Raw genomic sequence first — 25,073 nt, 5'->3', positions numbered from 1 at the left:
GCTCTGAGGTACAAGATTTTGAATAAAAGCAGCTCGGAATCGAAGCTAGAGCATCATTCGATCTTCAGTTACGAAGTACGAACAGTTATAAACTTACAAGTATGTACAAGTTTGCTGTACTTTTTGCTTTGGTTGCGTTCGTTACCGCTGCTCCGGAACCCAAGCCCGGTTATGTAGCAGTTGCACCAGTGCTTGCTCACGTCGCCGCTCCCTCCGCCTCCAGCTATTCAAATTCATACAAAGTGACATTAAAAAGTCCAGTAATTCAACCTGCAGCATATGTTGCACCAGCCGCACCACTGACTTACGCACAACCATTGGCTTATGCTGCAACAGCTTACGCCGCGGCTCCTCTCGCCTACGCTCACCCCGCTGTCGCTATTCACCCATAAACAGTAATGGGACACTCGAATCTTCAATAAATTCACAATTTTGAGCAACAAAATATATAAAATTTACTGTTATACTGAATTTATTGTTTTTCCATGCATTAAAATGATACAGCATTTGCAATAAAAATATTTCTTCAGTTATCTAAAATTATAATTTTATTGAGTTATATTTAACCTGCCAAGTCTTTAATTTATTATATTTTATGTTATTATAATGAATCCTAAATTTAATTAAATATAAGTATTTAATTGCATAGACAAGTAAATAGTTGTACTATTATATTCTGTATGCTTCATCACTGCATCAATCAATAGACAAGGTAATTAAATTTTTGAATTGTATTTCATCTCCGATGTTTATGACAAGTCATAAAAAACTGGAGACAGAAAACATTTTTCTGCTAGTTGAAAACAACTGAAATGTAAGTGTGAAATTAGTGGCAGCTAATTTTTAAAAATTTTGGAATAATTTTCAAACCTCATGGCTATAAAAAAATAATAAAATTGCACAGGATTTTTAAATAGGTCCAAATAAATATTTTTATATTATAATTCTTTAAATATGACTATACGCATTACTGAAATTAACAGGCATCGGATACTTCCCAAAATTTGTTTAGTATAAAAATTATTACATATAGAGAAAAAAATTAAAAATATTTCAATTTTTCAAAAATACTTTTTTAAGACTAATTTATTTTTTAATAAAATCAAAAAAATGGTCATATCTCCTGATTTCAGTACCATAGTTAGTATTTTTTAATTAGTGTGTGATTTTTAACAATCAATAAAACATCATTAACTATTGATAAAATTTCTCTTTTTTAATTAATCTTGTTTACAAAATTTATTTTATTTTTGAAAAATTATGAGTTTTTGACTTATTTAATCGAGCACGTTTTTCATTTTATTACATTTTAATAACATCAAGATTAAGATTGATCCATTGATAATATACTTAGTTATGGTCATAATAAGTTATAGTACATTTTATTTGAGTTGATTTATACAAATCTACTCATAAATTGACTACCAGTTCTTACATGAATTAAAAGACTGAATCATTGAATTTGAGTTTTTTATTCATGTAATAAAAACTTATTATATTGTATCATTATGTACTATTATGTTTGTGGTAAAATATACATGCTTTAGTATTTTAGTGTTGCACTACAAGTTGCACAAGTTTGAAGAGTTTTATTGTCTAGTTCTTTTGTACATTAAAAAACATTTTTTTTATGAAGTAATTTCTATTCACGTAAGAATCTAGTGAAATTTTTTTAAATTGTGTTTACATAAAGAAAAAGGTATAAGAAACTTCGGTAAAAATCTCCTTTTCAAATATATAAGCAATCGAGCGTTACATATGAAAAAAATTACTCCCAAAATCATTTACTATGGACTAATTATTCTAAATTCTGTTTTTAAAAATTTGAAAGATTCATAATTATATATACACTAAAAAAAAAAAAAAAAAAGAATTCGATTGTCTTGGATCGAGACAAAAAGTTATTGAATCAAATTAAACAACAAGTAAAAAAAGTTAAATATTGAATTAAGTAACAAATATCTTTAGCTGGTTTAACATAAACCAGTTAATTAGTATAAAAAGTGATGTTAAAATAACGAAATTATTTTGTTCAAATAATTAATAATTTTGTTACGATAACAAAAGTAGTTTGATTAATTCAACAAATTTTATATATTAGAACTAAAAATAGATTCGTTAAAATAAATCTTGTAAGAATATTTAGGGGAGCCTGGGGCACGACGGCCCCCTTAAGCCTATTTTTTATTTTTGTGGCTTTTAACCATTAAATTTATTTATTTTCCATCTATTTCGAACGAATCAGTTAAAATTTCGCTAAAAATCGAAAAAAAAATTTTTTTTTTCTGGGGCACAACGGCCCTCTCCCCAAAAAATCATATAAAAAAAAATTTTTTTTACTAAAGTTATTACCATCAAAATCTAGAGATTCTCCTCCCAGAAAACGGCGTCGAGGGAAAATCATGATTCTTACGAGTCTTGAGTATCGCCGAGAACTCGCAGAAAAAAAAAATCAACATGAAGCAAAAAAAAAAAATTAGGAAAACGGTTGACCCTATCTGCAACTTCCCGCTAATTCCGTTAATACATGGCCGTTTTTTTTGAGCTCTTCGAACTCAAAAATACAATCTGTGTGTTACTTTGAGCTCTCCGAGCTCAAAAAGATACCTTTTCTGTGCTTTTGAGCTCTTTGAGCTCAAAAGTCTGATAGAAGTTTCATAGAACACTATTTTTTGAATTTTCAAACCGCAATAATTTTTGAATGAATGAACCGATTTTTACGTGGTTGACGGCATTCTACGCAGTTTTTTAAGCCTCATAAAGAATTTGTAAGTTTCAATTGGTCAAACTAGAAATTTCGGAGTAGCTCCGAAAAAACACTTTTTTCGGTTTTCTTTCGTTCACGATATCTCTCGAACGAATCAACCGATTTTGACCGGATTGGCGGTGATCGACGTGGTTTTTCAAGGTTGAAAGCTGAATAGTGTTTGTAATTGATCGGGAGAGCCGTTTAAAAGTTATTCTAAAAAAAACCACTTTTAAAAAAATTTTTTTTCCTATTTTTTTTTTAGATTTCTCCAAATTTCTCAAAATCTATCGGTCTGAATCGGTTCAAATTTTCAGGAAATCTAAGTTTGGTGAAGCCCTTTCGAATGGCACCAACCGCGATGAAATCAGTTCAACCGTTCAAAAGCTATAAGAGGTTTACATACTTACACACACACACACACACACACACACACACACACACACACACACACACACACACACACACACACACACACACACACACACACACACACACACACACACACACACACACACACACACACACACACACACAGACATTCAAGCCGCCTTGCATATGGCAACCGGAGAATCTTGCGAGGTATCGCTAGAGGCAATTAAGATCCGTAAGGCCTACAGAGGTACTCAGACTGCCGTAGTGACTCTACCAGCAGCTGCAGCGCGGAAGATATTGGAAGGAAGCGGTAAAATCCGGATCGGCTGGGTCAACTGCCGAATTAGAGCCACGAGAAGACCAACCCAATGTTTCAAGTGCTGGCACTTCGGGCATCATGGATCTCAGTGCAAAAGTAGCGTAGACCGATCCAAGCTTTGCATCAGGTGCGGACAAGAAGGGCACAAAATCGCGGACTGTAAAAACCCAGCCAAATGTGCACTATGCGCTGAAAATCCAAGTGCAAAGGACTCCGCCCACTGTGCCGGCAATCACAAATGCCCGGTATTCCAAGAGGCGCTTCAGAGGATGACAAACCAAAGAACATGAAGATACTACAGCTCAACCTCAACCATTGTGAGGCTGCGCAAGACCTGCTCATGCAGACTGTGCGCGATCATGAGCTAGACTTAGTACTAATAGCAGAGCCATACAGGCACCTGAGTACCCAACCATGGGAAACCGACTGCACCACAAAAGCTGTCATATGGTCCTGCGGCAAGCTCCCCTTCCAGAGTATCGTTAACAATGGCAGCGCCGGCTTTGTAGCAGCATCGGTAGATGGCATCCGTTTTTACAGCTGCTACGCACCACCTAGCCTCACTATTGTTGAATTCATGGATTTTCTGGATCGACTGACGGAGGACGCGAAGCAGTACTACCCAGTGGCAATAGCTGGGGACTTCAACGCCTGGGCAGTGGATTGGGGCAGCAAACACACCAACGCTCGGGGTAAAGAACTACTAGAAGCTTTTTCTACGTTAGACGTAGTGTTGTTGAACAGTGGCGATGCGCCGACGTACACTAAAGGCGACGCAAGTTCTATTGTGGATCTTACTTTTGTCAGCAGCAGCCTCATCAGAGGAAACTACGACTGGAAAGTGATGGAGACCTACACGGCCAGCGATCACAACGCGATTCTCTGGGAAGTATCAAAGGACCCGAATCCTAGAAGACCGGCTAAGAAACTTGACATCGTTGGGTGGAAGCTGAAATCCTTTGACCCAAGTGCACTAGCAGCTGCCCTAAATAGTGAACCGCTTACTACTGGATCTGCAGAAGAAATGACCAAGGAGTTGATAAAGAGAGTGTCCCAGGCTTGCGACACCTGCATGCCCCGTAAACGGAGCATGAACCAAAGACCTTCGGTGCACTGGTGGAACGACCACATCAGCTTCCTACGGAAAGAGTGTTTCAAGAAAAGAAGAATATCTCAGCGTGGTTATCGGCGGCATGACTCAGCGGAACTAGTCGCAGAATACAAGAAAGCTCGTCGAGACTTAAACAAAGCCATCAAGGATAGCAAGAAGAACTGCTGGAAAGAGCTAATCAACGAGGTGGACAAAGACTTGTGGGGCAGACCTTACAAGGTGGTCATGGCAAACTTGAAATACCAGCCAATGCCGTCTCCTACGTGTCCTCAACTCCTACAGAAGATCGTGACTGCACTGTTTCCACGACAGCGCGTTTTCAACTACCTGTTGACACAAGACGAACTGAATGATATCCCACCTGTGACGAAAGAAGAACTGATGGAAGCTTGTAACCGCGTCGGGAATAATAAAGCGCCGGGATTGGACGGAATCCCTAATATTGCCTTGAAAACATCTATTAAAGCAGCGCCAGCGTTATTCCTCGATGTCTACAACATCTGCTTGAAGGAAGGGATTTTTCCTCGGAAGTGGAAACAACAACGGCTGGTACTACTTCCTAAAGGAAAAAGCCACCGGAAGAACCGTCATCTTATCGTCCACTCTGCATGTTGGATACAGCCGGTAAGATACTCGAACGTATAATCCACCAAAGGATAGAAGCAGTTGTCGATCCACTATTAGCAGACAATCAGTACGGATTTCGAAAAGGACGATCAACCCTGGACGCAATCAACCTGGTTGTCGGTATAGCCAAAGACGCAATCGCCGGTACCAGATGGAAGGGTGGAACGAAGAAATATTGTCTGGTGGCAACCCTAGACATAAAAATGCCTTCAACTCCGCCAACTGGGATCGCATCATGCAAGCTCTTCAAGAGATGAACGTACCAGGATATCTACGAAGGATAGTCGCTAGCTACTTCACGAATAGAGTCCTTAGATATGACACGAAGAATGGTCCAAAGGAGTATGATGTTACTGGAGGCGTCCCGCAGGGTTCTGTTCTCGGTCCACTTCTCTGGAATATCATGTACAACGGATTGCTGAGACTGAAACTACCAAGAAATGTCAAACTGGTAGCGTACGCGGACGACGTAGCCGTAGTAATCGTCGCCAAGCATATTGATGAGATAAATCATATGTTCACGATCACCTTTGAGCGAATTAACCAGTGGATGGACACAGTAAACCTACAACTGGCTAAACAGAAGACCGAGGCTGTACTTATCACTAGCAGAAAAGTGGTGGAAACGATCAATTTAAACGTCGGAGACCAAGAAATCACATCCCAACCATTCATTCGATATCTGGGAGTGATGCTCGATTCCCGACTTAACTTCAAACAACAAGTTGAACACGTGACCGCCAAAGCATCAGCAGTAGTGGCTAACCTAGTACGATTGATGCCAAACATCGGTGGCCCGAAGCAGACAAGGAGGTTATTGCTATCATCAGTAGTTACATCGGTCCTCACGTATGGTATATCCATTTGGTCCGACGCACTTGAGACCCACGAATCATGGAGGAAAGCATGTCCGGTTTACCGACTGAGCGCGCTAAGAGTAGCCAGCGCCTTCCGAACACTATCAGAGGAAGCAGTGTGCGTCATTTCTGGAACTCTGCCGCTTAGAGTCTTAGCTAAAGAAAGACGGGCCCTTTACCATCGAAAGAGGTCAACTACACTGAGCGCTGAAGAACTAAGAACAGAAGAACGGCAGCACAGCATCTCGCGATGGCAACTTGAGTGGGACGCCGCAGCAAAAGGAAGATGGACACACCGCCTCATACCAAAGATCGACGTTTGGCTGAGCCGAAACCATGGTGAAGTCAACTATTACCTAACGCAGATGTTGTCAGGACATGGGTGCTTTCGAGAGTATCTGCACCGCTTTAAGCACGACGATTCTCCGGAGTGCCCGTCTTGTCCAGGGGTTATTGAGGACGCAAGGCACGTTTTCTTTGTGTGTCCACGTTTCGATCCTCAGCGTGAGGAGTTAGAGAGGATCCTGAACTGGAGAATCCAACCAGAGACAATAGTAGATGCAATGTTGTCGAATCAAACTGCTTGGAACGCTACAAGCACTTTTGCCACAGAAGTGCTTACAGAGCTGCGTTCCATTGAAAGAAAAAGAGCAAATGACAGAAACTAGAAGGAAGGAAAAATAACACCTTAGCCACCAGAAGGAATAGCGGTAGCTGGATCCTCCCCTCACGAAGTAATGCCTGACGGCGGTTTCCATGAGGGATTAGAGGAAAGAAGAAAAGGGGTTTACGGTTTAGTGGGTAGGGGCGTTAGGGTCGAGTTTTAGTATGACACTGCGTCGAGTCGCCACATATCCAGGCCAAACAACTATGCCTGGAATCCGTAAGAAGGATTCCCCCCCCTAAGATAAAAAACACACACACACACACACACACACACACACACACACACACACGCGCGCGCACGCACACACATACACACACACACACGCACGCACACACATCTCGTGTCGGGCTTGCTGGGTCCCGCATCGGGCGCCTCCCCAGGAGGCGGATAGGGGAATGCCCGGCATATCTGCACGTCAGATGCGTCGGGTACCGAGGAAATAGAATACTCGGGGTGGACCAAAACCTAGCAAAAGATGATCTGAAAATGACAGATCAATTTCAAACATCGTCTACGGTGCAGAGGGGGGATACCTCAGTGCCGGCGAGGGAAGGCGTGCAAACGGGCCTAAACTCGTCGTTATCAAGCGACCGTTTGAACAGAAGAATATATGGCGAGGCTTTCGCCTACCTCCGAAGAGGCCGTTTCCTGGGCTCAAAAGAGCTATACACGCACGTATATCTATCCTACCCTTACATAGGAAATACACAGCCAAGTTTGCCGGCAAGGAAAAACCCTGTCCTCAAGCATTTACGCTATCATAGGACAGATGTGAATTGAGTTGAATTTAATGTCAATCTGTCCTCGTACTTAGTTAACTGTATCAACCCATTCAACGACTGCGTTAGCCTGATCGGTAATATAATGACAACCCGACCAGTTACCAGCGGGGCCCATGCGGGGAGGTGCAGCCGTAAGACCTGTTTGAGCCATAACACTTATCCCCCCTTACAAGAGTCTCGTTCGTTCTTCTGTCTAGTCTAGTCCCCGAATCTTTGAGCTTACCTGCGTTGCCAAATTATTTTGACAACGTCACGAGGCCTTGCTCAGAACACGAGGCCTTGCTCAGAAACCGTTTGAACAGAAGAATATATGGTGAGGCTTTCGCCTACCTCCGAAGAGGCCGTTTCCTGGGCTCAAAAGAGCTATACACGCACGTATATTTGTCCTACCCCCACATAGGAAATACACAGCCAAGTTTGCCGGCAAGGAAAAACCCTGTCCTCAAGCATTTACGCTATCATAGGACAGATGTGAATTGAGTTGATTTTAATGTCAATCTTTCCTCGTAATTAGTTAACTGTATCAACCCATTCAACGACTGCGTTAGCCTGATCGGTAATATAATAACAACCCGACCAGTTACCAGCGGGGCCCATGCGGGGAGGTGCAGCCGTAAGACCTGTTTGAGCCGTATCACCTATCCCCCTTACAAGAGTCTCGTTCGTTCGTTCCTCTGTCTATCCTAGTCCCCGAATCTTTGAGCTTACCTGCGTTGCCAAATTATTTTGACAACGTCACGAGGCCTTGCTCAGAAAACCGTTTGAACAGCGGAGTAGACCCCATGGCTCTGCTGTCTAGCAATGATAGCAAGGTTACAGGGAGTAAGAAAGCCCAGATGGCAGAGAACGGACAGCTGAGCAACATTCCTCCAAAAAGTGGAGGACCTTTTGCTCCTGTCACTAATCAAACCTACCGAGGAAGAATCAACTCTGTACCGACCGTTACAGGCCAACAGTCACCAATGGAGAGGCTCGGCAGCAAGATCGAAGAGTTAGCCGAGTTTATAAAAGACAAGAAGAATCTCCATCATGAGATTAGAAAATTGGTTACATCTATCACCACAGCATATAGGTTAGCCAACAAATCACCAGGCATGTCGGCCTCAACGACCCAAACAACTCCGAGTCTGATCAAAAAACCACAGCCATCTTTAATCACTCCTAAAAAATTACCACAGCAAGGAAAGGACAATAATAAGAAGAGGCAGCAGTCCACGCCCAGCCCTTCTTCAATAATTGAGAAGCCATCACAGAAAAAGACAGCCCGGGAGGACGTCTGGACTACAGTGGACCGAAATAGGAAGAAGAAGGAAAAAGAGCATGAAACAGCGGCTCCCCCTAATAATAAAGCTCAAAACCAGCCAAGTAAGGGTGCCTCTAAGAAACCAAGTAGAAAGAAGACAAGAACTAAGGCTGTTCTTGTCCAACCAGTAGACAGCCAAACTTATGCCGATATCCTAAAGGAAATCAAGGCCAAGGTAAGCTCTGTCGAGACGGGCGTAGACATAAAGTTTATTAAAAAGACGAAACACGGAGGCGTTCTCCTTGAAATGGCTCGAAAAACCGAAGACAGCAAGGCTTTCACCGATGCAGTAAGGTCAGCCACTGCAAACATCGGCACGGTCAAGACGCTAACACAAACAACAACGATCGAGATCCTCGACTTGGACGAAATCTCTACCGAGAGCGAAGTCCGTGAAGCACTCAAACGTGAATTCACTGACAGCCTGGAGGTCAAACGGGTAAATTTGACAAAACCCACACCACGAGGAAATCGGGCAGCCTTCTGCGAAGTAGACGAGGCCAGTGCGATTAAGGCCCTTGACAAGGCCCATATAATGATCGGTTGGGTGAACTGTCGCATACGCCCAGTTGCAAAAGTAACCCGCTGTTTTAAATGTCTTAGTTTTGGACACCAAACACGCCAGTGTGCAGGACCAAACAGAAGCAGGTGCTGCTACAAATGTGGCGGAGAGAACCACAAGGCCGTAAACTGCACGGAGAAGCCAAAATGCTTCCTTTGTGCTCCGGACAAAGATGCCCAGGATGGTCTATGCCATATTTCTGGCACTAGAGCTTGCAGGGCATTCCGCACAGCACTTGCAGAAGCCAAAAGAGAACAGAAATGACACGCATACTACAAGGCAACCTGAATAGGTGCGCCTTGGCGCAAAACCTGCTGCACCAGCGTGTCTTTGAAGATAAAATCGACGTCTGCTTTATCTGCGAGCAATATCTAAACATCGAAGGTAAAACATGGTTCGCAAACGAAACTGGCACGGCAGCAATTTGGATTGTGAACACAAAGAACGTTACCGTCAACAACAGCGGAAGTGGAGCAGGTTTTGTCTGGATTCAAACACCCACAACCTACTTCATGAGCGTCTATCTCTCACCTAACGAAGGAATTAGTGTGTTCCGACAGAAACTGGCAAATATAGAAGATACGGTCACTAAGTTCAACGGCGAAGTCATCGTAGCTGGAGACTTCAACGCTAAATCGGCTAAGTGGGGCGCTGCTTTCTTCGACACCAGAGGTAACGAGGTCGCTGACGTCGTGGCTAGACTCGACCTCATAGTGCTGAACACCGGGAGGACCACGACCTTTAGAAGACCAGGGTACCAAGAGTCCATCCTCGACATTTCGTTGGTGACTCTAAGGACTGCCAACATGATCGAAGACTGGACTGTATCCGAAGAATACAGTGGCAGTGACCACCAGTTTGTGACATCCAACGTTGGATTGTCATCTACTCCGGTTTCACAACGCGACTTTTCTAAGTGGAAGTGGAATGCCAGAAGGCTTGATCCAGAGGCATTGCGAGCTTCACTTGCACGAAGCTGGTCTATCCTTCAGAACAACCCGACTCCGGATACCTGCAGCGAGACGGAAAAGGCAGTGCTAAATATGATGAAGGAGATTGCTGCCGCATGTGACGCCTCTATGCCGCGTCTGAAAAATAGGAGTTTCCACAGGCCGGCGTACTGGTGGTCAACAGACATAGCAGAACTTCGCAAAAGATGTCATAAGCTACGTCGTCGCGCAACGAGAGCCGCGAAACGCTCCCCAAGCGAGGACTTGTATTCGAAAGAGTACAAACAGGCCAAAAAGACGCAAAACCGAGCCATTAAAGCAAGAAAAGCGATATTGTGGAAACAGATCTGTAATGATCTCGACAAGGACATCTGGGGCAAAGCCTACCATATTGTCACCAAACGACTTGGAAAAACTTCACCAGAAGCGCCGAAGCCTCAAAGCTCGTAAAGTATGTTTCCTCACGCTAGATGTCAAAAACGCATTTAACAACGCAAATTGGAGAAACATTTTAGATGCTCTGGAGCACAAGTTTGACGCGGAGCTAGAGAATCTGGCACTAGTCAACAACTACCTGGACGAAAGAAAGCTAATAGCGGAAACTACGGAAAGCCCACAAGAATACGCCATAACGGCTGGCGTACCGCAAGGCTCAATAATGGGGCCCGATCTATGGAATGCGGACTACGACGAGCTTCTTGAAATCTCGTTACCAAAGCAAGTAGAGCTAACGGGCTTTGCAGACGACGTTGCGGCCACGATAGTAGTAGACAGCGTAGAAGAGGCCGAATTACTGGTTCGGGAAACCATTGACGCCGTCGAGACCTGGCTTGAGAAACACCACCTGAAACTCGCCAAGCATAAAACCGAGATGGTTGTTCTGACACGTCAAAAATGGTTCCCAAAACCATTCGCTGTGGACATGGAAGGAACAACACTGACGTCAACAAGGGCCCGGCGCTATCTAGGGGTAATGATAGATGAGAAACTATCTTTCCGCAAACATCTTGACAGTGCATGCAAGAAAGCCAGCAAGACGGTGACTAGCCTAGCAAGAATCATGACCAACACTATGGGACCAAGAACCAAAAAGAAAAGAGTTCTTCTAGAAGTAGTCCACTCGGTACTGCTTTATGGAGCAGAAATATGGGCAGACATATTGAAACAGAAGACCTACCGACGAAAAATAGCGGCAGTGCAGCGGTGAGGCGCTCTCAGGGTTGCCTGCGCCTATCGAACGGTTTCCAAGGCGGCTATATTGGTCATTGCGGGAGCCGCACCCATTGACCTACTCGCGTTTGAGAGAGCGAAACTCTATGACGCTAAAAACAGTGACGAAAACATGAAGGACGCAAGAGCGAGGATAAAGGCGGAAACGCAACAAGAGTGGCAGGACCGATGGACATCGGGAGAGACGGGCAGATGGACGGCACGCCTGATCCCAAACATCAACGTCTGGCTTTCTCGAGAATACGGAGAAACTGACTTTTTCTTGACCCAGCTATTGACGGGACATGTGCAGTTCAATGCCTATCTTTTTAAGATGGGACTGCACAGCACACCAACGTGAAAATACTGCCCAGACAAAATTGACAACGTCGAGCACACGTTCTTTGAGTGTGACCGGTGGAAGGACTACAAAAGCAGTACTGATGAAACTATTGGCACCACGCTCTCCCCTGAGAGCTTAGTAACCTGCATGATCAAAAAAGAAGATAAGTATATTAAAAAAGAAGATAAATAATATACGTAAATTTATTTGACCTCCTCTATAATAAAAAAAAAAAAAAAAAAAAAAAAAACACACACACACACACGCACACGCACATACAGACAGACATAGTGACACCCTCGCGGGAATAGTCAGGGAAGCTTCCTAGGACCTCAAAGTGTCGAGATCTGATGAAAACTCGATTTTCGAAAAACGGGGTAAAACCAATAACTTCCCGATTTTTGAAAATTTTCAATTTTCTTAGCGAAAAGTTAAAAAGACCTCAATTAAACAAAAAAAAAAAAATAATAATAAAACAAAATCAAAATCGAAAAATTTGAAAAAAAACATTTAAAATATAAATAGTATATTACACTACAAGGGCAGAAAGTTGAGATTCCTGCACTGCGCGCCATGTGCCCGAGGCAAAGCCGAGGGCATCATGGCGCGCAGTTCAGGGCTCTCAAATTTCTGCCCGTGTAGTGTATACTAGTTTTCTTGCTATCCGGTCGAAAGTACGCAAAAAATTGCTTTGAAAAAAAATTGATGCCTGCCCCCGACATTTGCGGCACGAGCGAAGCAAGTGCTGCTGGTGGGGGGGGGGGGGAAGGCATCAAATACACTTGTCAATAAAGATATTAATTTATAATCTATCATATTACTACTTTCTTTTGAGAAAAGATCTTAATTTAATTTAATAAATTTAAAGTTATAAATATATTATAAATTAACTCTGATTTTAATAATAGAAAAAAACAAAAAAATGAAATAATAATCGTAAAATGCATAGAAAAAAAAATTAAGAAAAAAATCTGTTTGTGTATTTTTTAAAATAATTATTTGTTCAATAATGAATTTATTTATTTGAAAATATCTATCAGAATAAAAAATATTTCTCGTTTTTTTTTGTAATTTAAATATTTAATAAGTCTCATTTCATTAAAATAAATATTTATTTTCTCTTATTAACTTAGTTCCAACCTGAAATCATCGACACATAACAAGACAGATACATTCATAACAATCACAAGTAAGGTTAGGCTTATAAACATAAGTAATAGAGTGAGCGCGACTACCGACTGTCGGACTTACTGCCGCCTCGTGTCTCGTCAGTGCATGAATACATTATTTCGGCTCCCCGTCGTAGGGCGCATGCGCGACTTGATTACGGCATAAAACTGAGGCTTTCCTCCGTGAAATCGCAGCGGGAACCCCGTACTTTCGACCGGCGTAGTAAGAAAACCTCTTATAACTTTTGAACGGTTAAACCCATTTCATCGCGGTTGGTGCCATTCGAAAGGGCTTGGCCAAACTTAAATTTTGAATACAATTTGGACTGATTCAGACGGATGGATTTCGTAAAATCTAAAAAAAACTGTAAAAAAAATTTTTTTCAAAAGTGGTTTTTTTGGAATAACTTTTAAACGGCTTTATCAATCAACTCCAAAAACTATTCAGTTCTTAACATAAAAAAACGACGTCGATTGCCGCTAATCCGGTCAAAATCGGTTGATTCGTTCGAGAGATATCGTGAAGGAAATAAAACTCAAAAAAGTGTTTTTTGGGAATTACTCCAAAATTTCTAGTTTGACCAATTAAAACTTAGAAATTCTTTATGAGGTTTAAAAAACTGCGTAGAATGCCGCCAACTGCGTAAAAATCGGTTCATTCATTCAAAAGTTATTGCGGTTTAAAAATTCAAAAAATAGTGTTCTATGAAACTTTTATCAGACTTTTGAGCTCAAAGAGCTCAAAAGCATATAAAAGGTATCTTTTTGAGCTTGGAGAGCTCAAAACAACACATAGATTGTATTTTTGAGCCCGAAGAGCTCAAAAACTTCGTAGGTGCAATTTTAAGCGCCCAGGTATTAACGGAATTAGCGGGAAGTTGCAGGAATGGCCTTCAGGGTCAACAGGTTTCCTAATTTTTTTGTATTTTTTCGTCTGTATGTCTTTTCTGTATAAATCGAATTTTTTATCAGTTTAGAGTGTAAACTTTTTTTTTATACGGAAAATTTTTAAAAAATTAAAAAATATCAGTTATTTGCTTTTTTAATTTGGCAGCCGTTTTCAAAATAGTATCACAAAGTCCAAAGTGACTGTTTTACCCTGGACTGCCAATTTGATCTAGTTGTTTTGTATCAATATACAAATTTTTAATGTTATGTTGCATTCTAATTTTTATGCACCCCTTAAGTATAAAAAAAAAAAATTTATACTCATGAACTTTTGAATTTTCAATAATTTTAAGCTGAATGAAAAAAATTAACTGGATAAATTAAATTTACCATTTTTAGAAAAATTATTTTTTCTTCCTCAATGTTTTTGACATTTCGGAGCGTACTCCGATTTGTTTATAACATTTTCCTAACATAGAAATAAATTTTATTATGTCAGTTAATAAAAATGTAATTATAAAATATACTTTATTATGAAAACTATGCAATAAAAGTACAGAGATCTCTTAATTTTTTTTTTTTTAACATAACATGGTGACAACTACATAACAAAATAAATCAACTAAGAAAATCCATTGCCCTTTTAAATAACTCAACAGTTCTTTGTGACTACTCTCGATATCTCGATTACATAATTAAAATTTGGTTAGCAAAATATTGTGGCATACAAATCGTCCGAGTAAAGTTCACGTAACTTTTGATAAGTACAGCAATATTTTTTTAAACATTGAGAAATTGTAAACGCGTTGCACGTCATTCATACAATAAAGCTTATTATTTAGTTGTTGTTAAATGTACATTTATATTCTGTCGGTGTGACCGACTCGTTACCTAAATTACCCTCTTAGATCGTAGATGTTACGTGTCATTAGAACAACACATGTTAATGTGATTCCCATGAGTAAGTGAAAGTGCATTTGAACGTTACAATACCATAGTGGCCTTGGTTAGGGATCTATTCAATAGAATGAAGGTCAATCAATTTAACTGACTTTTTTTTTTAGCGATAAAGAAAAACATTTTCGACATCTAATTGAAACGTATCAACGTCAGCTTTACGAGAAACTTAATACTTTGGACATGTATTAGGAAATAAGTTAAATTTTTCAATGTATAATTTAAACTCATCGAGGACATTTTCAAAATTTATTCTTTCTCTACATATATTCTATTTATTTATTCTTCATCTACATAAATTTAAATTTTATCTCTGTCATAATGAGTACCAATGTGTCAATCTTTAATTCACTATTCTGATGTAATAATTAAATCACATTAACAATAACAATAAAAATTTTAACTACGACTTACGGGCAATTCGAATTAAAAAATTTGCACGCGCTGGATAGCGAATCAGGATGTTTTAAAATATACATATCCGTACAACTAACAACTACAAGTCGTTCAACTTTGTCCTTGCTCTCTGAACGTAAGTAAATATTTCTCTTACAATATTATTATTTAGCTATTCATCAACCTGATGGCATGACTTCTCGAAAATCACCTCAGCAAACTCTTCCTGACAGGTACAATCTATTCATGCCTGCAAAATGAAGAATTTTTAGTATCGATTATTGCGAATGATGTAACAGTAAATCGAGTTGTCGAAAATTAATAATACGGAAGAAGGTGTTGGTAATTGGTGATCAAAAAGTAATGAGTGAGAGGTGGGGTATTATGTACTATTATCATCTCCATCTCTATGTGTACGCTGGATTTTATTCTGAATGCATTTGAAGGTCCCTACGACCAATAGGTGGACGAGGTATATAAGCTGTATATGTGGACCGAGAAGATCAGTCAGAAGGTTCTTGAGGCCGTAACAGACGCATTCAAAAGTTTATCAATTCATCATGTTCAAGTTGGTAAGTATCATTTTGATTTATAATTTCAATTACTGATACTTACTTGCAAATCGGGTTAACGATATTTCAATTAATGAAAATGATATTTTTAATTTTTTTTCAACAATAACAATTTTTTTTAACATGCGAGGCCAGTGATTGCAGTTTCAATCGGTTTAGCGAAACCAATGGATATTTTGAAAAAACATTTTTAGAGATAATAGATAATTTAATAAACTATTTCACCACAAAGCGTTTTTTTCAAAAATTTCATTCATTTCGTGAAACCAATCGAAACTGCAATTGATCTGCTGTTGGGAGTGAGACAGAGATAGTTTCGTTGAACTCCGTGAGAGCAAAGCGAGAAAAAGATGTTCTCGCCTGTTAAGTTCATCGAAAATAGAATATTTAAATAACATTTTCCGCACATGCCTAACGCGGAAGTTCGCACATGCCAAACTAGTCGCCGAACTCTTATTAAGATCTATGATCTATAAAAAGCGAAATAAATACTAAGAATTCGAATAATTAAAGAAAAATTTTTTCAAAAATCTCAATTTTTTTTGAAAAAATTTACATTTTCTAAATATTTTTTTTTAATTATCTGTTTTTACACGTAAAATCAAATAATTAATGTCATTCTATCTTAATTACTTTCATAAATTTATTAATGTTTATTAACTCAACTACTCGTTAAAAAAAGATTAAATTTTTTCAAATTTTAAAATCACTTATTTCAGTTCAATTTTTATTTATATACATTTACTAATCAAAAATTTATTTGCAGATCGTTCTTGCTGCTTTTGTTGCCGTGGCAACTGCTAAACCCAGCTATGTTATTCCAACGAGCTCTTTGGTCCAGGAAAAAATAATTGAATCCCATGGAAATACTGTCGTCCACGGCAATACGAAAGTTGTTCAACCATCTTTACCCCTTGTATACACAGGAGTACATGCAGTGCATGCAGCTCCTCTAATAGAAACTCAGTACATTCAACCAGTCAAGACCATCTACCAACCAGCCGTATCAACTCTTGTTTCTGAAAAAACTGTTTCAAACCATGGCCACAGCATTGTTCACGACGCACCCCTTCTTCAAACTGTTCACACCGCATACGCCTCAAATTTACACTTCCTTTAAATCTTCAACAGCTGATTCAAATTTTTGATAGTTTTTAGCATGATAAATTTTGTAGTTTAATGAAAAGTCTGAAGAAGTATCGTTACTTTGCAAATTTATCATGTTATCACTTTCAAATTTTATACTCGACAGTCTCATGAGCCTCTGAGAGGTCGTTAATGTTTTTTTGCGTTTGTTGAGACCTGATGACACTTTTAATATTTGTAAATTTTCTATTTTGTTTTCGATGCAATAAAATATTTTTTATTTCTAATTAACAACACTTTTCTTTATTTTTTTACACGATATACATAATTTAATTAGGGGTGTACGAATATCGTTCGAATCGAATCTAATCGAATATTGATATTCGATTGGAAATTCGAATCGAATAATTCGAAAATTTTCGAATAATTGCCGAATAGTTCGAAAAATTCGCGAATCACCGAAATATTACTGGGTCTTCTATTGTTTCCAATTTGAATTCCATTACATCGTGCATAAAAATATTATATTTATAAATTTATTTATTTACTAGCTGTTACCCACCCGCTCCACTGGGTATTTTTAGATTTAGACATGAAATTTAATTGAAGTATTGTTTTGACTTGCACAGATTTCAAATTCCATCGGATTAGCCTGTACCCCGTGCAAAAAAAATTTCGCTTCATTCTGAACTTAAATCTTAATTTCATTTTGAAGTTCATATTATGACACAAATATGAATTTCTTTCTAAAATCAATCTAAATTTAGATATTTTAAAATATTTTAAAATATCAACTATTTGAAGTACTGAAATTATCTTAGTTTAAATTAGGCTAAATTTATCGGTTACGTGCATTAATATCCCCGGACAAAATATCCCCGCGACAAAATTCTTAAAAATATAAAAATTCATCAATAATAATTTGAAAATTAATCTCAACATTATTTTTTTAGTGTGTTTGTGTGTTTATTCAAAATTAAACCAACAAAAACGCGGGGATATTTTGTCCGGAGATATTAACGCGTGTCACCAAATTTATCATTAACATTTAAAATCCTTTTTTTATGAGTTTAATATAAATAAGCAATAATTTTTTTATTTAATCACGATTTTGAGTCTAATTTTTTGTTAATTTAGACTAATTAACTAATCTAACATTTCTTTTAAAATCTATTCTAAAACTTCAATTATAAAAAAAATTATTCAAATTATCATAATTTCAATACGAATTTTCATACTACACGCTACATAATTTTTAATCACATTTCTTATAAATTTAAAATGATTTAATCAAAAAGTAATCAAATAATGAAAAATAATTTTGTTACAAACAGTTACTCATTAATTACACATGATTTAAAGTTAAATTAAACTTACTTTAAGTTCAAACTATTAATTGAATTGTCAATACATATTTTGTAATGAATTATCTATGAATAAACTTTAAACTTAAATTAAAATCACACATACCTTATTTCTTATCTTATTTCTTCAAGCGATGTGCTAAATTCATATTTTCCTGTGTACATTTTAAATCTAAAAATAATCTTACAAAGCTATGTAATAAATATGTAATGGATATTAATTAGTATATAAAAAAATTAATATGATTATGAATTGAAAATGAATTTATTAGAGTGATTGTAAGTTTCTGCACTATCGTTTTAATAACGATAGTGCGTTGTCATAAGTGAAGTTGATTTTGAAATAAATTTTTCAAAATTTTTTTGCCGTTCTTGTTTCTACATATGAACTTTTCTTAAATTTAGATTGATTTTAGAAATAAATACATATTTGTGTCATAATATGAACTTCAAAATGAAATTAAGATTTAAGTTCAGAATGAAGCGAAATTTTTTTTGCACGGGACGTTTTAACCATGTAATTATTCTTGCTAATATTCATTGTAACGTTTAATGTACAATCACTGTAACATTCCCGTGGCTTTATTCCAAAAATGAATAGTAATTGACACGAAAAAAAAATTTGAAATGAGCATTGAAAGTTATAGTTAAAATAATTGCAGGTTTCATAAGTGAAGTTGAAATCTACCTAGCTTAAAGTGCGACGAATTTTATATTAATATTAATTTAATATTAATATTCGATTCGGAACGAACAATTCGTAAGTTCGAATTATTCGCACACCCCTAAATTTAATATTTTAAGATTTTTTTTATGTACTACTAAATAATTTATCTATATACTTAAGGGATTATTCAGGTTTGTAACTTTCGAAAAAATTATTTTTTGAAAGCACATATATCGGACCATAAGTATATTATTTTATGATTTTTATGTGAATTTTTGAGTGAAAAAAATTAAAATTTTTAAAGGCTGAAGGGATTTAGTATGGTGTCGGCATCGCTGATTGACTTTAGGTAATATATTTTTTTTTTTCAATTAAAAACCTTAAAACGTGATTATCTTAGAACTATGTTTTTCTGGTTGACGAACATGCTATCTCAGGAATCACTGACCCGATCTTAATGAAATTTAAACCACATATTCTACATAGTAGTACACGGAAAAAAGTAAACTGTAATATTCACTCGGATTCCGGTTAATTTTTATAGTTTCAAACAGTAAAGTGGACATCACGGTGGCAAAAATATAAATATTACAGAACTTAATGTAGAAAGTATAAAAGCCACAATTTATAATTTAATATCCAAAATAAGTGATTAGTAGCTGTCACTATAGTAAATAACGACTCTCATTTTTAAAAATTACAGTTACAAACAGGTAAAATTGCCATTTCAATATATAATCCATATTATGAGGAGAAGGGGAACTTAGATGAAAGAGAAGGGGGTCTCACTCTGGGAGAATTTAACATTTGAAACAGTTAAAATTATACTTTTAAAATATACATTTTAACAGTCCAAGCAAGTCAATAATTACAGTTTGATTTTTAGCGTTGCGTTTAAAATTTACTATTTTACTTTGTAAATATTGACGTTGCTTGTATTAGAAATTTACTAACTTTATTTTATACTTTTTACATATCATAAGATTATTTTTTAGGTACGAAATGATAAATATCGAAGTCAAAATTCTTAATTATTATACTTTAATATTTTAGACATTTACATAGCGAATATTACTGTTTGAAATAGTATTTTCTTCCATGTAAAGAGTAAATTGTATAACATTTAAATGGTAAATATTATAAAGTAAATAGTAAAATCACGATTTTACTGTTTGAAATGGTAATTTTTAGAAGTTGATCATTACTTATTATAAATCGACTGTTTTTTATTATAGTTTACTTTTTTCCGTGTAGCTATTGCATCAGCTTCAACCAAATCAAAATTTTGGTTTTTTACTATTCTTTTAGAACTAAAAACTATGAATATTAATCTTCGTAGTTGACGTAATAACTACTTATATATTGAACGTAAATAATTTTGGTTTTTGTATTTTAGATGAGCCGTTATAAAATTATCATATTCGTCAGCGACACACCAACTTTTAGAGGAGCTCCGTTCACCCGTTGTTTATTTTTATAAAAAATATTAAAAATAAATTAATTGAGATATTTTTTATGTTATTTAAGAGTTTATTTGTTTAACTGGATAAATTTTATATTAATATTTATAATAGTTTTTGTGTAAAAAAATCTTGATTATTGGCTTTTTTTCGAGCGCCGGAACCAGAATGATATCCCTCAAGAGAATAAGAAAAAATGTTGTCCCCTGTGTATTTATATGATAAAATGGATTTTCAAAGTTTAAATTAGTATCATTGAAAAGGTCCTGATATGAATTGGTGCTTTTTCAAGGTTTCACATGATTTCCAGTGATAGTTAATTTATTACCTATGATTATTTTTTCGGATTAATTCTAAATAAATTAAGATTTTGCGCTAGATGAAATTTAATGATGAATTTATTTTGTTTTGTCCATATTAATGACGTTATTTATCAAGTATTAATCCATATAATTAAGGTAGATTTTATGTTAAAAAGGATTCTTATAGTATCATCAGAAAGGCCTTAACGTGAATTTGTGCTTTTTTACTATTTTATGTATTTGGTGATACTCAATTTTTTATGTTAAGTTGTTTGATACATCACATTTGTCCATTAAATTATTGATAATTGATCCTGTCACAGCAATATTATTTTTTAAATTAATTTTAAAGGTACACAAGTTATGTATATTGTAATGTAAAGTATCGAAAAGCCACGAATCCAAAGTTCTTTTATTCATAATTCGTAATTCTCACATAGTAACTGCAGGTTGCTAGTAAGGTATGAAGAATTAAGTTTTTATTTGGCTTTTCACATTCGAAGATAGCGGAATATCAAAGAAAATCAAGATGACGATTTATGTGATTGATAAAAATTGTATCCCCTCTCTTACCGAAGTACTTTTACCGATCGCGATGACCTCGAGTATAATATAGAGAAAAGTCTCGATTATATGCAAATTCTCTGCTCCTGTTTCTTCTTCGTAAATCACTTTAATGAGACTATTAAAAAATATATGCGACAACCAGTTAACCCTGCTTTGAATAGAAAAAGTTACCTGTGTTTTCATTCACTAAAAAAATTTCTGGTTATAACGATACATAAATCGTATCATATGTACTGCAATACTTATACATGACTGACCATTTTAATTTTAGTTAAAGGTAATGGCCCTACAGTCTAATACAACGGAATATTTATCATGACTTTTTATTGTTTCTTTTATTAAACTACGGTGATGAATTGATTGCTTATGAATCAATAACTAAATGTAATATCAATTAATTTTGATGATCTTATAACGTCCATTTAGTTTTTAATTGATTATTAAATTAAATCACATAAATTGCAATATTGTGAGTTTTTAATTCAGAAACATTAATTTTTAATTAGAATTTAACCTCCGGGCATTTTTTTACCGGCAATACTACCCAATATTTTAAGTTTGATTTATGAGTTTGTTTTTTATTATTTTTATTATAACAAAAGTTGGTTTACTGGTTTCATTTAATATTGGTTTAATTTTTTAGGAATTACCTGATATAAAAATGAGGAAAAACTACACAAATCACAATTTTTATTTTATAAAAATTTATTTTTTTCATAAATAGATTTAAAATATCTATGATTTTTGTCATTAATTTACATTTAAAAGATTTCAAGCTGAAATTTTGAGATCTAGAATTTGCTCAAAATTTTTCTTGCTTTCACAGTAAAGCACTTAAAATGTTTATCAGTGACTTGTAAATATAAACATTAAAGAATTTACAAATTTTTTCTTAAAATTAATATATTGAAGAGTAGAAATATAGTATAACAAATATATAAAGACGAGTAAACAATTTTTTCTACTTTTTTGATGACACTATAAAAAATCTGGAGTGAATCGGGAGTGAATTGCACTCCCATTTCACTCCCATCACTCGGAGTTCCGGAAATTCGGTAAAATCTGGCGCCAAGTTCAAATCGTTGTCATCGGAGCGCCAGACTACCGACTATGTTTTTACTGTAAGCAGAACGGTATTTTGAGGTTGCAAAATTTTATTTAATTCCACGGTACGTTTTTTTCTAAATTGTATATTATAACAGTAATTCATTCTTTATTTTACTGTTATTAATTAATTATATTCACTTATAACAATTAATCTACTTGAAATTACTAAATTTAATCAGCACAAACTATAGCAACGCAAAAATTTCGATCCTGACTTTTTTTCGATGGGCAAAGTGATCTGCCACAGACTAAATAATTCGAGAATGCATAGTAATCCTTCATTAGATGGGAAACTACAGTTAAAAAAAAGCGTGTTAAAAGACATTTCACAGCTTGCATCTACACCCACCAGGATGCGCTGGAATTATTTTTACATAAACTGTAGCTTCAAGAGGATAGTTTGCTATAAAAAATGCAGCCAATGCGAGATTTAAGTTGGTACCAATTGTAAATTATAATTACAAAAAATACTAGAATCTGAAATATATTTTTGGAACGTACTTGGTGTGCGTCATTGTGCATTTCAATTTTTTTAAAGTCTAGTAAATAGATTTTACGAATTTCATTAAAAGTAAAATATTTTGCAACCGCGTACACTAAATACATTACAAAATTTTTTTTTTAATTTTTAAATTTACAACAAAATTTTTTTTAATTTCCGAAAATCATAAACAATCATATCGGTTACTTGGATTTTTTTATTTTTTTATTTTATATCTTTTTGTAAAGAAAAAAACAAATTTTTTTTTCTTAATAGTCTTATGAACGTGGACTTGGCGCGATTTTTTTACAGTGAAACAGTTTTTGTTCAGATTTTATAAATATCATATATATAAGATATATGAAAAAATTCATGTGGGTACTCAAATGAAAAGTCTCGATAAGTATAAGATCTTCAAGAGCTTTCATTTGAGTACCCACATGCATTTTTTATATATTTTTCATATAATACATATATATATAATATATATATAAATATATAAAATATATGAAAAATTGATGTGGGTACTCAAATGAAAGGTCTTGATGAGTGTAACATCGGGATGAGCTTATATCTTTAAAAATATCATTAGTTGACAAGATACAATGTCATTTGTTAATTATTGAAGTTTTGAAAGATATAAGCTCATCCCGATGTTACACTCATCGAGTTCTTTCATTTGAGTACCCATATAACATTTTTTATATATTTTATATGTATGGTATTTGTGAAATATATAAATATATAAAATATATCAAAAATGCATGTGGGTACTCAAATGAAAGCTCTTGATGAGTATAAAATCAGAATGGGCTTATATATATGAAAATGTTAATTATTGAAGAATGCCCATTGCATATTGTTAACTAATGATGTTTTTAACTATACAAGCTCATTCCTAAAATTTCTAAATTTAAGACGTGTGTACATGACAACGTCTGTCGGGTCCGCCAGTATATATATAAATATATATATATATATATATATATATATATATATATATATATATATATATATATATATATATATATATATATATATATATATATATCTACGTATTTTTTTTTTACAATTTTTAATTATAATTAATTTATAAAAAAAAATAAATAAAAACATTATAATAATAATTAAAATAAAATATTATTAAAAACAATAAATTAAATTTTTAATAATTAAATATAAAAAGGATTTATAAAAATATTTTCTTTACAAAAATTTATTTATTTCTAAATTCATTTATTTTGGGAGTGAATGCGGAGTGAATTTTATAATCAATAAAAATTAACTCCTTCTCGGAGTAAATATCACTCTCGCTGGGAGTGAATCAATTAAAAATCATTCACTCTTCATTCACTCCGCGTTCACTCCGCAAATTTTTTACAGTGTACAAATATTTATTTTCATAATATTAAAATGAGCACATTTAGACATTTAGAAATGTTTTGAATATATTTTAAAAACATATTAGTTTGAATAAATTTTCAAGAATCGAGAAGTTATTGTTTTCACCCCGTTTTGCAAAAATCGAGTTTTTATCAGATCTCGACGTTTTAAGGTCATAGGAAGCTTCCCTGACTACTCCCGCGATGTTGTCACTATGTCTGTATGTATGTATGTATGTATGTATGTATGTGTGTGTGTGTGTGTGTGTGTGTGTGTGTGTGTGTGTGTGTGTGTGTGTGTGTGTGTGTGTGTGTGTGTGTGTGTGTGTGTGTGTGTGTGTGTGTGTGTGTGTGTGTGTGTGTGTGTGTGTGTGTGTGTGTGTGTGTGTGTGTGTGTGTGACTATGTGACTCGCTTATAACTTTTGAACGACTAAACCGATCGGAATCTACTAAACGGCGTTCTAAAGAGTTCTCTCAAACTTAGATTTCCTGTGAATTTGAACCAATTCGGCCCGATAGATTTTAAGAAATTTTTAAAAATCTCAAAAAAAATAAGAAAAAAATTTTTTTTGAAAGTGGTTTTTATGGAATAACTTTTCAACGGCTTTATCGATCAATTTAAAAAAATAATCCACTCTTAAGCTTGAAAAATCACGTCGATCGACACCAAGCTGGTCGAAATCAGTTGATTCGTTCGAGAGATATCGTGAACGAAAGAAAACCAAAAAAAGTGTTTTTTCGGGATTACTCCGAAATTTTTGGTTCGATCAATTAAAACCTGAGAATAACTTATGGGGATGATAAAACTGCGTCGAATGCCGCC

At 35.6% G+C, this 25,073-nt stretch overlaps 2 protein-coding genes across 2 annotated transcripts; both read left to right on the top strand.

The window, feature by feature from the left end:
* The first annotated feature begins 101 nt into the window (after positions 1–101).
* Positions 102–392, top strand: LOC123269054 (cuticle protein 38-like). The gene has a single exon (XM_044734553.1). The coding sequence runs from the start codon at positions 102–104 to the stop codon at positions 390–392; it is 291 nt and encodes a 96-aa protein (XP_044590488.1).
* A 15,309-nt stretch (positions 393–15,701) lies between these two features.
* Positions 15,702–17,210, top strand: LOC123269549. The gene is made up of 2 exons (XM_044735338.1): positions 15,702–15,833; positions 16,600–17,210. Exons 1-2 carry the CDS (start codon positions 15,822–15,824, stop codon positions 16,951–16,953), a joined length of 366 nt encoding a protein of 121 aa, XP_044591273.1. The 5' UTR covers positions 15,702–15,821; the 3' UTR covers positions 16,954–17,210.
* Positions 17,211–25,073: the final 7,863 nt, after the last annotated feature.

The sequence above is a fragment of the Cotesia glomerata genome, linkage group LG7, assembly GCF_020080835.1.
Source record: "Cotesia glomerata isolate CgM1 linkage group LG7, MPM_Cglom_v2.3, whole genome shotgun sequence".
Lineage (NCBI taxonomy): Eukaryota > Metazoa > Arthropoda > Insecta > Hymenoptera > Braconidae > Cotesia > Cotesia glomerata.
The sequence above is the reverse complement of the archived record's forward strand: the minus strand, read 5'-3'. Positions and strand labels throughout refer to the sequence as shown.

Bases quoted from the DNA above. Each gene is read 5' to 3' on its own strand.
- LOC123269054 (XM_044734553.1), top strand. From the start codon at position 102: ATGTACAAGTTTGCTGTACTTTTTGCTTTGGTTGCGTTCGTTACCGCT.